At 47.7% G+C, this 12,511-nt stretch overlaps 1 protein-coding gene and 2 non-coding genes across 3 annotated transcripts; all 3 read left to right on the top strand.

Moving 5' to 3' along the window:
• Positions 1-2,879: 2,879 nt before the first annotated feature.
• On the top strand, positions 2,880-9,699 carry LOC137914646 (cerebellar degeneration-related protein 2-like). The gene is made up of 6 exons (XM_068758160.1): positions 2,880-2,958; positions 5,608-5,720; positions 6,362-6,510; positions 6,581-6,745; positions 6,820-7,027; positions 8,926-9,699. Exons 1-6 carry the CDS (start codon positions 2,880-2,882, stop codon positions 9,697-9,699), a joined length of 1,488 nt encoding a protein of 495 aa, XP_068614261.1.
• Positions 9,700-11,273: 1,574 nt separating this feature from the next.
• On the top strand, positions 11,274-11,346 carry trnar-ucg (transfer RNA arginine (anticodon UCG)). The gene has a single exon. It is a non-coding gene; the product is annotated as a tRNA-Arg (tRNA).
• A 173-nt stretch (positions 11,347-11,519) lies between these two features.
• trnam-cau (transfer RNA methionine (anticodon CAU)) lies at positions 11,520-11,591 on the top strand. Its single transcript has one exon. It is a non-coding gene; the product is annotated as a tRNA-Met (tRNA).
• Positions 11,592-12,511: the final 920 nt, after the last annotated feature.

The raw sequence follows: 12,511 nt of genomic DNA, 5'->3' as shown, positions 1-12,511 counted from the left end.
CAGCAGGAAGGTCACAGGTTCAAATCTGAATATCCATTAAAGGATGTGATGGATGCATGGATGGATGATGGATGTGCATACATGCCACTAGACGTAGATGTTTTCTCGTACTGTTGCACGTCACCCCTCGTACTGAATTGATTATAGATATCGCTGCCGTCCAGATGAGTATTCTGTGTTTACAGAAGCACGTCTGTTCTGGAAGCTGGTAATAAAAGCACCTGCTGGAGTTAGCCTGACCTCTGCCCTTGACCTCTGCTCGTCTTTGTCCTTCCAACGCGTTACTGGCTGACAGGGACATGCTCAAATCAAATCTGAACCCTGACCGTGAAGACGATAACATCCTTCCATCGACTCTGGGAAGGGTTTGTGCTGCTGAAACGGGCTCCTGCAGAGGCTCCTCGGTTTACGTTCAGGAAGCCGCAGCTCCGTTTGCGTTGAGACATTCTGACATTCAACACGTGAAAAGTGCGTCTTACCCGTGTCGCGCTAACGACTGCCGCAGCGCAGCCAATCACAAACCAGTCACAGACCTCGTCTCCTTCTGCTGCTCCCCCTCCCCCTTTCCTTACGTCTCTCATTGCTGGTTCTTCAGTTTGTTTGCTGCTTTCAGGCTCCTCGCCTGATCATCCAGCCCGGACCGAGAGGCCGCCGCCGGATGCTCAGCGGTAACTTGACTCTTGAGGCCGAGCAGCAGACGTAACAGTTCCTCTTGCATATGTGTCCACTTTCACTGAGACTCCTAACTCCTGTTCTCAGGGAGTCTGTGTTCCTCCTCCTCCTTTAGCCCTCCCTTCTCCTTCCCTCCAACCCCTTCACAAGTTCACTGCTGTTTTCCCTGCCTCTCCATCTGAACCCATTCACTCTGAAGACCAGCTGTGCCAGGGCCTCCTTTTGTTTCCCGTCACCCTGGAGATGCGTCTCCTTCTCTCAGGAGCTAGGCATTGTGTGATTATAAATGTTCCCACCAGCTGACTCCTGCATTTCTCGTGAGCATTTACTGATGATGATTTTGCATTGATAAACCCACTGGAGGCTGAAAGCCCACGTTTGATTGGCCACATGTGACCACATTGTGGTGAAAAATTGTGTTTTTGTACAGATTTTTTTTTTTTTACCGAACCAGAGGTAGTTACAGAAAGATAAACCAAAGACGTAGCCGTCCTTAATGCTGGATAATGCCATTTAAAGTGGTAAAAGAGATAAAGAGATCATGTTTTTAGCAAGCAGATTAACGTTACGTCAAAGATGCGTTCTAATTTAAGAGGTTTTAACCACAAGCTAGTTAAATTATAACATTATATAGCTGGTCCTCAGCAAGATGCTGCACCTTTACTCATCTAGCAAGCATGGATTAATGATAGCAGGCTGGATTGTGTTTATAGAATCATGTGTTTATTTGTGTTTAAAGGAGGGTGAGTCGTCATCAACAGCACGATTCAAATGAAGCCTGATATCAAAGTCATTTTAGTGTGTTTGGCTGCATCTTAAAGAAGAAGAAGAAGAAGAGGCTGCTCTCAATATTCATGCCTGTTTTCAGTCAAGAGTCTTTTTTCACTGCTGAAAAATGTTTGTTCTCCAGTTTGTTGCAGCGAGAGCTGGGCAGCATGTGTGTTTGTGTGTTTGTGTGTTTGTGTGTCTGTGTGTCTGTGTGTCTGTGTGTCTGTGTGTCTGTGTGTCTGTGTGTTTGCGTGTCTGTGTGTCTGTGTGTCTGTGTGTTTGTGTGTTTGTGTGTCTGTGTGTGTGTGTTTGTGTGTTTGTGTGTCTGTGTGTGTGTGTGTGTGTGTGTTTGTGTGTCTGTGTGTCTGTGTGTCTGTGTGTTTGTGTGCTCGGCCATCTGAATGATTCCTCTGCTGCACAATAAATAACAGCAACAGCTGGCATCGATGGGAGCGCTGTTCCAGTTCGTGCGTGTCGAGTTCTTCAGCCACAGTTCCCAGAATTGATTACCTGGTTTGTGAACTCTGTTCTAAAAGACATTTTGGATTTGGACCCCCCTCTTCCTCCCTGTCGTACTTTTGAGTTCCCTCCATCAGTCTTGTGTCAGATAATAGTATGTAAGAAAATAATAATAATAGTAATAATAATAATAATCCTGTATATAAATAATAATAAATAAATAAATAATGGGCCTGTTGCAGTAATATGAGCTTATCTGTAGGATGTGTGCATTATTATCATTATTAGGGTTAGGATTCTCAGGTTATTTACACAATCCCTTTAGTAGTTTATGTTGGAATGTAGAAAGAAGTCTTATCTCCCGATGTTCTAGAAAGAGATCTGTATTATGAGATCTTAAAACGGTTCCACTGCAAAATGTTTTTCCCAGTCAAATGTTGCGCTCAGAATAACCCCGTCTGCAGGCAAGCAAGTGCGCCCTCTAGTGGCGATAAAAAGCACACAAAACGCGTTTGCCCTCTGTCGCATTTAAAACTGAAAAATAACGACATGCAATTAAAACAAATCACTGGAATAGATCGGCCTACTTTTGACATAACGTTACGGCAATTGAGACACATTTCATAATACCACGTTAACGTTCACGAAGAATAAAACAGATACAAAATTGTGATTGTGCTTCTTCCGAGCTGCCCCTGAAGGCAGCGCGCCGCTGACGCACGGAGGGAGGGCGTGCTGTTGTTGCAACATCGCTGCCACGTTTGCCGGATCTTCTGCTGCTGCTGCAGCATCCGCGGGTCTGAGCACCGGGATGGGCCGGTGGGGGGGTGACAGAGCGGGGTGGGGGTGACCGGAGGAGACACGGAGGGGGAGACGCGGAGCTCCGAGAGTCTGGAAGGAGGGAGATCCGGTGCTGCGGAGACCCATTGTCGGACGGAGACCCATTGTTCGGACCGGGGGGCTCATTTCTCGGGTCACTCATGCTGAACTCAGGGGGGATGGAGGAATTCATCACCGAAGAGGAAGAACCCTGGTACGACCAGCAGGACCTGGAGCAGGGTAAGACCGGTCAGCTGCTGAATGCCCCCCCCCCCCCCCCCCCGCGACACAAAGGGCCCCTGTCATCTCAGAAAAGACAACAAGAATGCACTGAAAACACGCGGATAGTCGGGTTCAGATAGCGGGTACCCCCCCCCTTGTCTTCGTGTTGTCTACTAAACGGGTTGTGCTTCCTGTCATTTTCATGCTTTTATTTCCCACACCTGGGCCTCCTGTCGAAATAGTTTAGTGCCAAAACGCACAATCATTGGCTGTTAACGGTGGCAGGCCGACCTATCGCCGAACAGAGAGCGCTGCCGGCTGATTCCAGAACCGGCGTCCCTCCAGAAGCAAAGTCTGAGACTGAGAGAAAAGGAGAAGGAAAAAGAATCTGATCCCACATTCCTGGGAATCTCAGGGGTGACGTGCACCCAGCACCACGACGCTGTCTGCAGGAAAACACACACACACACACACACACACACACACTCTCGGTCCAGATGTGTTTCTGGAGCATGCAGGAAATGCATCTGTCATGATTATTTCCAGCCCTCTTGCTCTCATCCTGCGTGGATTGAGTTTTGGGTCTGTCTGGAGTCAGACGGGCCTTCATCACCTGAAGCTGTCAGCACAGAGGAGACGGATGTCTGGAGACAGATCTCTGGAGACGGAATCTAGAGATGGATCTCTAGAGATGGATCTCTGGAGAAGGATCTCTGGAGACGGATCTCTGGAGACGGATCTCTGGAGATGGAATCTAGAGACGGATCTCTGGAGACGGATCTCTGGAGACGGATGTCTGGAGACGGATGTCTGGAGACGGATGTCTGTTGGCTGACGGCGTGGACGAGCTCCTGTGCCGCTGTAGGCAGCCGGACGCTTAGCGTGCTGCTCACCTGTCTCACCTGTCACCTGAGAGGAGGACAGGTGAGACAGGTAGACATAACAAGCCCTGAGATAGTCACGAGTTCCTCCCGCACGGTGACACGTAGCTTATTTATTCAGTGTCTCACTCGTGATCAGAAGTTATGTGATTGTGCACCTTCATTTCGTGGTCTCTAAACCTCCATCGGCTGCGTTTGGGTCCTTTCAAGGTAAACTCGCATCCCGTAGGTAAATGGGAGAATCACCTGGAGTTGCGTTTTTGATTTCTAGCAGGTAAAGGTGTAATATTTGCTGCTGATCTGTCTGTCTGGTGCTGGGAAGGCAGCGGGCCGCGGGATTATCCGCGCGTTATGCTGCGTGGGACTTGGATTAACTGTGAAAGTGGTGAAAAAGAACCAGGACATTGAGTCAAAGTATTTGTTGGTCGCTTCTGCTCAGTGACGAATGACTTTCCTAATGTTTAAAGACAAGTATGAAAGCCATTTGATCTTTCAGTTTAATCCAACAACATGGAGACTGACCTCTGAGGTGCTGCAGTGAGATCTCAGTGATCACAGATTTCAGCGTTAGAACTCTGATCCTCTTTCTGTCTCGCTCTCAGTGGAGCGGAGTCTCTTCAGATTATCTCGGCACCAATCTGTGACCTTCATATTCAGCCAGCGGAGAGAAAAGGAGCCGCCGGGAGGAGGACTGGGACCCTGTCCTCCTTTTTTTTTTTTTCTTTCTTTTTTTTACCTTGTCTGCATTCGTGCTCCACAGTGACGGACATAACGTCAGTCACTGCTGGAGTTCTATGCAATTTTTATTCTTATAGTGATTGTGACCGTCACCTGCCCTCTTGGCAGCCTAGCCTATTCCTATTTTATTGATTTTATTACCTGCTTACCACCGTAGAGGGCTGTGCACACCGCAGTGAACATACAACATGAACAAACAAAAAGTGACAAAAACACAGTGTTCTGAGAAGAAAGTGCAATGGATTTATTTGTGCCCCTTAATTCTACCCCTTCCATCCAATCATCACCAAGAGTTGTCCCAATACGCCAGGTTCACATTCGTCTCTAGAGGAAAGTATGGATCATCAAGTTCTCAGATCTGAGGAAAAAGAGAGAGAGCATAGTGAGAGCCACAAGCACTGACCCAGCAACCTCCACTAACTCAGAGATCTGTGTGCGGGGTTGACTCTCTAAATGAGTTTTAATAGGTGCTGGAGTGGTGGATCTGGCATGCGTGAAACCTCCACCTAAGAACGGGGCAGCCATCCCAGACCCAACAATGGCAACATAAGCCCCCAGATCACCCCAAGCAGCTACAGCAACCCAAGAACGACCACCATGGCCCCACCAGAACCACACGCAGAAGAACCAGTCCAGGGCCCGGGGGCGACTTACACCAACACAGCCGACGAAACCTAGGCCAGCGCAGCGGCACGGGGCACAGCGGGCCGGCCTGGCGCCCCACCAGCACCCAACACCACGCCCCCCCCAACCACCCGCCCCCCTCCCAGCACCCTCCACCCATCCCACACACCCCCCCACAGTCCCCCAGCCCCCCCCACCACCGCCGACTGAGACGTGTCCCGTTTGATTTTTGTCCTATTCCAGAACAAAGTACCGGTTCTCCATTCATTGTGGCAGCAGATAATCGACATTGCATAGCTGCATTAGATCTTCATCCATCCCACATTTTATTCCTCATCTCCTCCCCCCCCCCTCTTCCTCTTTGGCAGTTGGTCTTCCTCTCTGTGCTCGTGGTGTACTTTTCATCTCTCTTTGACGTTTCTAGACCTCCATCTGGCAGCAGAGCTGGGAAAGACTCTCCTGGAGAGGAACAAGGAGCTGGAGGACTCCCTGCAGCAGATGTACCTCACTAATGAGGAGCAAGTGCAAGAGATCGAGGTAGGAATTATTCCTGCCAAAGGGCTTTATTGTTTCCTGCATCCGAAAGGTGAAGTGTTTGCCGCTGTCTGTTTGTTTATGCTAAAATGTGTTGGACCCACGGATCAGGGGAAGAGCTCATTTCAGCGCTTTGTGGCCACTGGAGTGTCGTTCTTTTACTATACATTGATTGATTAGGAGAATTTTTGAATTCCAATCCATCCATTTAACCTTTGGAAATTTAATGAAATACAATTAATCCTCTTAATAATAATAGCGCCGCCGACTATCAGAATTTTATATATGTTTTCCAAAAATCATCCATAATTTTTATTTGATTTATTAAATGACTGTAGCGAATTCTATTTTTATTGGGTCAAGCCACACAAAGTTCAGAAAGGAAAACCTCAAGAAGACAAAAAATTGGTTGATGAAGTTTTTTTAATAATTCATTTATTAATTTTTTTGTCTTAATCTGACAACCAAAATAAAAATCATCATCATCAATACTTTTTTTTTTAAGAAAGATGTTTGGAACTGAATAAACAATCAGTTCAGAGCAGTAATTATATATATAATAATATATTTCATTATGAAGACAGCCATGAGGGCGGCTGGACGTATTTCAGCGCACACGGACATCGGTGCTTTCTGTCCTGCAGTATCTGTCAAAGCAGCTGGACGTTCTGCGGGACATGAACGAGCAGCACGCCAAAGTGTACGAGCAGCTGGACGGGGCGGCCAGGGAGCTGGAGAACGCCAACCACGCCCTGGTGGGGGACAGCAAGGCCTCGCAGCACAAGATCGAGAGGTGAGCCTTTCAGTTTCCCGTTTTATCCCGTGCCTCGGTCCCTAAACGTCGGCGTCGCCTCTTGTGCCAGGCTAACGGGGACCATCGAGGCTTTGCAGAACCAGGTGGGGTCTCTCACGGAGCAGGTGGATCAGCTGCGCTGCGTGGAGCAGCTCCGCGTCCGCAGAGAGAAGAGGGAGCGGCGCAAGACCATCCACTCCTTCCCGTGTCTGAGGGAGCTTTGCACGGCGCCCGGGTACGCGTTTGCCTTCCGGCGCGGCGAGTTTAAAGCTCCGAACGACTTCCATCGTTTGCGTGTCGTGCTGACAGGTACGAGGATGAGTTCGTCGTGGGCCGGGCGGAGAGTTTCACCGTGGACCTGAATCCTCAGCCGGTCGAGGAGGAGAACCAGCATCTGAGGGAGGCCGTGTCGGCTCTCCGAGCGGCGGTACGGACTGAGCGGGCGCGGACGGAGGGCGTGGAGCAGGAGTGCAACCTCCTGATCGGCGAGTTCTCCAGGCTGCAGACCCGAGTGCAGGTAAGCTGCAGAGCGCAGCTTGTGCGACCGTGACGTCGCCGTGACAGTAGGTGCGTTTACATGGACAAAATGTCTTTATTCCGATCAGAGTTCAGAGTAAACTTGTGATCCGATGCGCCGTGTTTATGGACCCTAAAAATCCGATCCGATTAGGATTTGCGTGTTCATGCATCACACTTTTGATCGGAACAGAATATTCTGACATGCGCAGTTTGACCAAAAGCACCGGAAATGGTAGAAGAAGAAGCGTAGCGTAGCAACTTCCGCTGTAAACAAATCATCGCTCCGCGCTTTCCTGCGTGAAACGTCAGCGTTATTTCGCTCGTTTTCCCCGTTTTTGCGCTTTTAGTTTCCTACTTTAATGTCTCCGGAAACATGTTTGTCTCAGATATTGACCAGTTCTGTCTTCCGCCCGCCGTGCTTTTCGCTCGCTCTGCTTCAACTAGCTTCCGGCAATAGCAGTATCGCGTGTAGCTGACGTCACAGACATGCGCAGTAAGGACGACTTGTACCGATACATCGGAATAAGTGTTTTCATGCGCCCTGACCGGGTTACAAATCGGTATAAACCACCCCTCTCGATCGGGATAGAATTGTGACCGGATCAGGCTGGATTGGGTTAGACCAGACATGGGCAAACCACGGCCCGCGGGCCGTATACGGCCCGTTATGCTTTTCAATACGGCCCGCCGAACTTGTCCAATGACCAAAAAATTCAAAATCATAACTTTCATTTTGTCCCTGCAATACCCGTGTTTGACCATCGATGGCTTGTAGCGTATTGCTCTGCTTTTAGTTTCGTTTCCCCGATTGCTGGTGTCCCGTCCCCTGTCACAAGACCCTGAAACCGCACTGCAGGAGCTGCAGTTGGAACTGATCGATCTTCAGTCCGACTCCGCCTTGAAGGATAGGTTCAAGTCTCTTAACATGAATGACTTTTATGCCTCACTTAACGAAGCCCCGTTTCCAAACCTCCGGAGGACGGCACAGAAGGTGCTGGTGTTGTTTGGCTTGACCTACGTGCGTGAGCAGACGTTCAGCGTCATGATCAATAAAGCCCGTCATAGATCCAAGTTAACGGACCAACATCTCAGATCTATCCTGAGAATAGAACAGCAAAAATAACTCCAGACTTTGATGCACTGGCAAAAAAGGGAGACCAATGACACTGTTCCCACTGAAATTGGTGAGTTTGTATGTTCTGTTATGAAAGAAAATGCATCTGGAAAGTTTGAACGTGCGTCTTTTAATGAAGTGCGCATTTATGCACAGCAGTGGAACAACAATGAGTGCAGCAGGAATGATTGAGATTTAGTATTTCGTGTTTTGATATGTTTTGAATGTTGAAAGTGATAATCTTTTTTCAATAAATGTTGGTTTATTTAACTTTACGCCTTCAAGTGAAATGTATTAAAAAACAGATGCAATCACCAGGTTTGACAGATCACAGTGTCAGTGCTATTTTAATCTATTTACATTTCTCCTCACACCGTTGTGCCAAAATATGTGTAAATGCCGCACCTTGCATATTCATTAAGACAAACGTACTACCTGGATTAGGGCTATTTTGCACATTTGAAAGACGCAGTTCTTCGTACACACTGTTAGTAAATCTGGTTGTACATTTATCTGTGTGTGTTTACTGTGCCATGAGGTTTGCACACTACACGCAGTGTTTTAGTATATCTGGGCCAAACACTCATCCAAAAGCTCCTGGCCCGGCCCCTCTGTCAAAATTTCAAACCCAATGTGGCCCGCACGTCAAAAAGTTTGCCCACCCCTGGGTTAGACTATTCCGGTTAAGGTGTGTCCATGAAGCATTTTTATTCCGATCAGGATCTTAACCGGGTTAAATGTGTCCATGTAAACGCACCTATAGTGATTGTCTCTGCTCCGAGGACGCCGAGAGCTGCCAGGGGAGAGTGCGGGAGCTCGAAGTGGAGCTCCAGGAGCTGCAGCAGCTGCGCCGGGCCAGGACCTTCCTCCTGGGCGGCGAGGATGACGGCGTGACGCTGACACAGACCGTCCTCAACAGCACGCCGGAGACCGACACCTTCCTGGAGGCGGAGGCGGAGGCGGAGGCCGGTGGAGGCGGGGTCAGGGAGAAGGCCGAGGGTGGCGTTGGCGTCGGAGGGGAGACTCTCCCCGAATCCAGCCCCGTAAGGAAAAGCTGCAGTGACACGGCACTCAACGCCATCGTGGGCCGCGACGCGTCCGGGCGCAGGAGAGGCAGCTACGCTCTCCACGCCAACAGTGTCAGGAAGAGAGGCATGTCCATCCTGAGGGAGGTGGACGAGCAGTACCACGCCCTGCTGGAGAAGTATGAGGAGCTGCTCGGGAAGTGTCGGCGCCACGAGGAGAGCCTGTGTCACGCTGGCGTCCAGACTTCCAGACCCGTCTCTAGAGACCCGTCCCTGAAGGACTGCGCCACGGGCCACACCCCGGCACCTCCCCCGACCCCAACGCAGTCACCCTCCACCCCCGAGGCCATTGAAAGCGTCAGCAAGCAAGTGGAGGCCGTGGATAAGCGGCTGGGACAGAGCACTCCGGAGTACAAGGCTCTGTTCAAGGAGATCTTCTCTCGGATCCAGAAGACCAAGATGGACATCAAAGCTACCAAAGCGGCTAAAGCTAGCAAGCCTGGTAAATCTGGGAAAGGTCATAAACCATGATGGTGCAGCGCCAGAAGAGAAAGGTCCCTGTATGCTTCCTTACAAAGGCTAAACCACAGGAACTACAGGCAACCAATTAGCCTAGCTTAGCATAAAGACAGGGAAATGGCTCTGGTGACGATGACGAGCTTTGTTTTTCGGGGTTATTAAGAAAAAGAAGCTGCTTTATTGTCATTATACGATTTGTACAATGAAATTACAAGGTCAGAATGGAGATGGAGAATTATTGGCTATAATCGATATTATTGTCGTCGAACTAGAGTCCAAAAACGACACTTGGAGGCCTTTGTAGTTCAGGTGATGAAGGGATGGTTCCTTCTGATGGTTCCTTTCTCTGTTCTCTGGACACTGGCCTTACAGAACATTAAAGTGTTGGCAGCTTCTTCATTCAGGTGTTGAGACTCTCGTCCTTTAATCACAGCTGGACACACACACTGTCAGTAGATGTAGCTTTGTCTGAGCATTTAAACCTTACCTGTAAACACTTGCAGGTGCTCTAAAGATCCCCCCCCTGGCAAATCACTTTTATGCAGGGAGGAATCAGGTTCCCTCCTGATGAAATAATGGTTCATTTATAATCACTTTTATTTTTAAAGCTATGGTTTATGAAGTTATTTTCAAATGACTCAAGCGCGTGGAGAGATAAATATTTGTTAGCATAGACGAAACGGTGGCAAACCATTACCTGCTGCACTTGAAAATGTCCGAAGCCTCATCTTTTGCATATTTAAAATAGCTTGAATGACATTGCACCTCAGTATTTACTGGTGCGTGTGTTGCGTTTGACATTTTCAGTGCCTCTGTCAGTGAATGATTGATCTATTTAATTTGCTTTACTTATATTATCCAATATAAATGTGCATATTTGTGTTTAAAACTTAGTCTGCTCTGGTTTTTGTTCACAATGTTATTAATCCAAAATGTATTTTACTCTGTTAATAAAGCATTCATATAATCCATCCTGTGTTGTTGTTTATTGTATTCATAATCAGGGGAGAGATAAATATGCAGGAATGGAAACATTCCTGTGAAGAGTTTACTTAATAGGGAAATAATAGGGAAACATTCCTTGCAGGAATTATTGCAAACATTTCAGCCCTTTTACATTGCACAAAAAACAAACCAGTCACTGGTCGTGTGCAGAAAGAAGCTGCTGTTGATGACGTCATAAAGGTGAAGATCATCACAAATTGCACGTGTTGCTAGGACATTATAGGAAGAAGCAGAAACGTATTTATGTTTCTGCACAGATCAGTTTTATCCTGTTGGACAACAATAATAAGTTGCTTTCTGCTGGCCTCAGCGAAGAAGTTGTTTAAATGATCCTGAAATGACACATTTAGAGAAACATCCGAAGTAAATACATTATACTCAATAGCGTCACGAACAATATGGTGTTCATAAACAATACAGTGATTAGTTCGAGCTTTATGTGACTGGGGCCCCGTTTTCATTTTCCCGCCTGTCTTTCAGTCGTGTTTGTGTTTTTCATAAGCGAAATGCGTCAAGAATAATTACATGGTTTGACTTCATCCCTTTTTTATACCTTATGCCAACACGGGCCTACACATCGCGACCGCGTGGCCTAATGGATAAGGCGTCTGACTTCGGATCAGAAGATTGAGGGTTCGAGTCCCTTCGTGGTCGCTTTTTGGTTTCTTTTTGTGGTAAAGTTCCTTTTTTATTTGATTTGCGGTTTTTTTTTGGGGGGGGGGGGGTGATGCTTGTTTTGCAGGGATGTAATAATAATTTCGTAACTAAACACGGTGGTGCTAGAAGAGTGGATAAAACATGACCGGCTGTGTCTTCCGTCGGACCGCAGCAGAGTGGCGCAGCGGAAGCGTGCTGGGCCCATAACCCAGAGGTCGATGGATCGAAACCATCCTCTGCTAAGCCTTTTTGTGTTTTCTTTTTTTCATTATTTCACACTTTTTTTTTTTTGCTGGAGAAAGTACGTAATGTCACTCCTGAATAAAAACAAAGTAAACACATATTGTTACGTCCATAGTCAAAGGCCTCTCAACGAATCAGTCAACCCAAAGGAAGGATGCCTCCTGAAGGTTGAGTGGAGCAGTGCAGGTGAGAGAGACTCCTTGCTGAACTGATCACACTGCAGCTAAGAGCGTACAGAGCAGAGAACACTGTTCAGCTTGGGTCAAACCGCAAAGAAGCCACTGGTAGGGATTGACTCATATTAACTCTGCGTCAATGATTAGTGATGCATTAATGAATGGCATGGCAGCAATAGGCACTTCAAATCATGTAAGTTAAAGTTACGCTGTAAAAGCATATCATTTGAATTTTGAGTTAAAGTTACAGTGTTAAACATGAGGAATTGAGATGTTGCTTCCCTTTTTGGTGACTTTAAATGTGTTTCATTTGAAGGTTTACAAGCTGATGACCGATTCCTCCAAGCACAAATAAAAATTGGAGCGAGAAATGAGTTGTTTCCGAGCATGTTTGAAGTTGACCAGGCCCGTTTCAAGTTGGGCTAGAAGCTGGACCAAAGTGAAGGATAAACTTGACACGCATACATTCAGCAAGACTGGCGGGCTGGATAGGTTTATCAGGGGACGACCTCGGACAGGCTGGAGAGACTGTCTCTCAGCTGTCTTGAGAGCACCTCAAGAAGGAATTCTGGAGAATAAAACATCTGTTAAAAGAACTGGAGTCAAGCGAGCGATCTATGGGCGGCACAGGAAGTCCCTGATGAGACTGTTGCTCCAGCGACCCGGCCCCGGATCAGCGGTGGAAGATGGTTGGTCAGAAATAAATCTTGTTGGGAATTTTTAGACTCGATTTTGGGTCACAA

Source organism: Brachionichthys hirsutus, unplaced genomic scaffold (genome assembly GCF_040956055.1).
Source record: "Brachionichthys hirsutus isolate HB-005 unplaced genomic scaffold, CSIRO-AGI_Bhir_v1 contig_881, whole genome shotgun sequence".
Lineage (NCBI taxonomy): Eukaryota > Metazoa > Chordata > Actinopteri > Lophiiformes > Brachionichthyidae > Brachionichthys > Brachionichthys hirsutus.
Note: the sequence above shows the minus strand (reverse complement) of the source record. Positions and strands in the feature narration are given on the sequence as shown.

What these genes read in the sequence shown, in the direction of transcription:
- LOC137914646 (XM_068758160.1), top strand. Translation starts at nt 2,880, where the DNA reads ATGCTGAACTCAGGGGGGATGGAGGAATTCATCACCGAAGAGGAAGAA. An exon ending in CCAGCAGGACCTGGAGCAGG is followed by an intron (nt 2,959 to 5,607) that starts GTAAGACCGGTC and finishes TGACGTTTCTAG; the next exon opens with ACCTCCATCTGGCAGCAGAG. An exon ending in GGCTGCAGACCCGAGTGCAG is followed by an intron (nt 7,028 to 8,925) that starts GTAAGCTGCAGA and finishes CTCTGCTCCGAG; the next exon opens with GACGCCGAGAGCTGCCAGGG.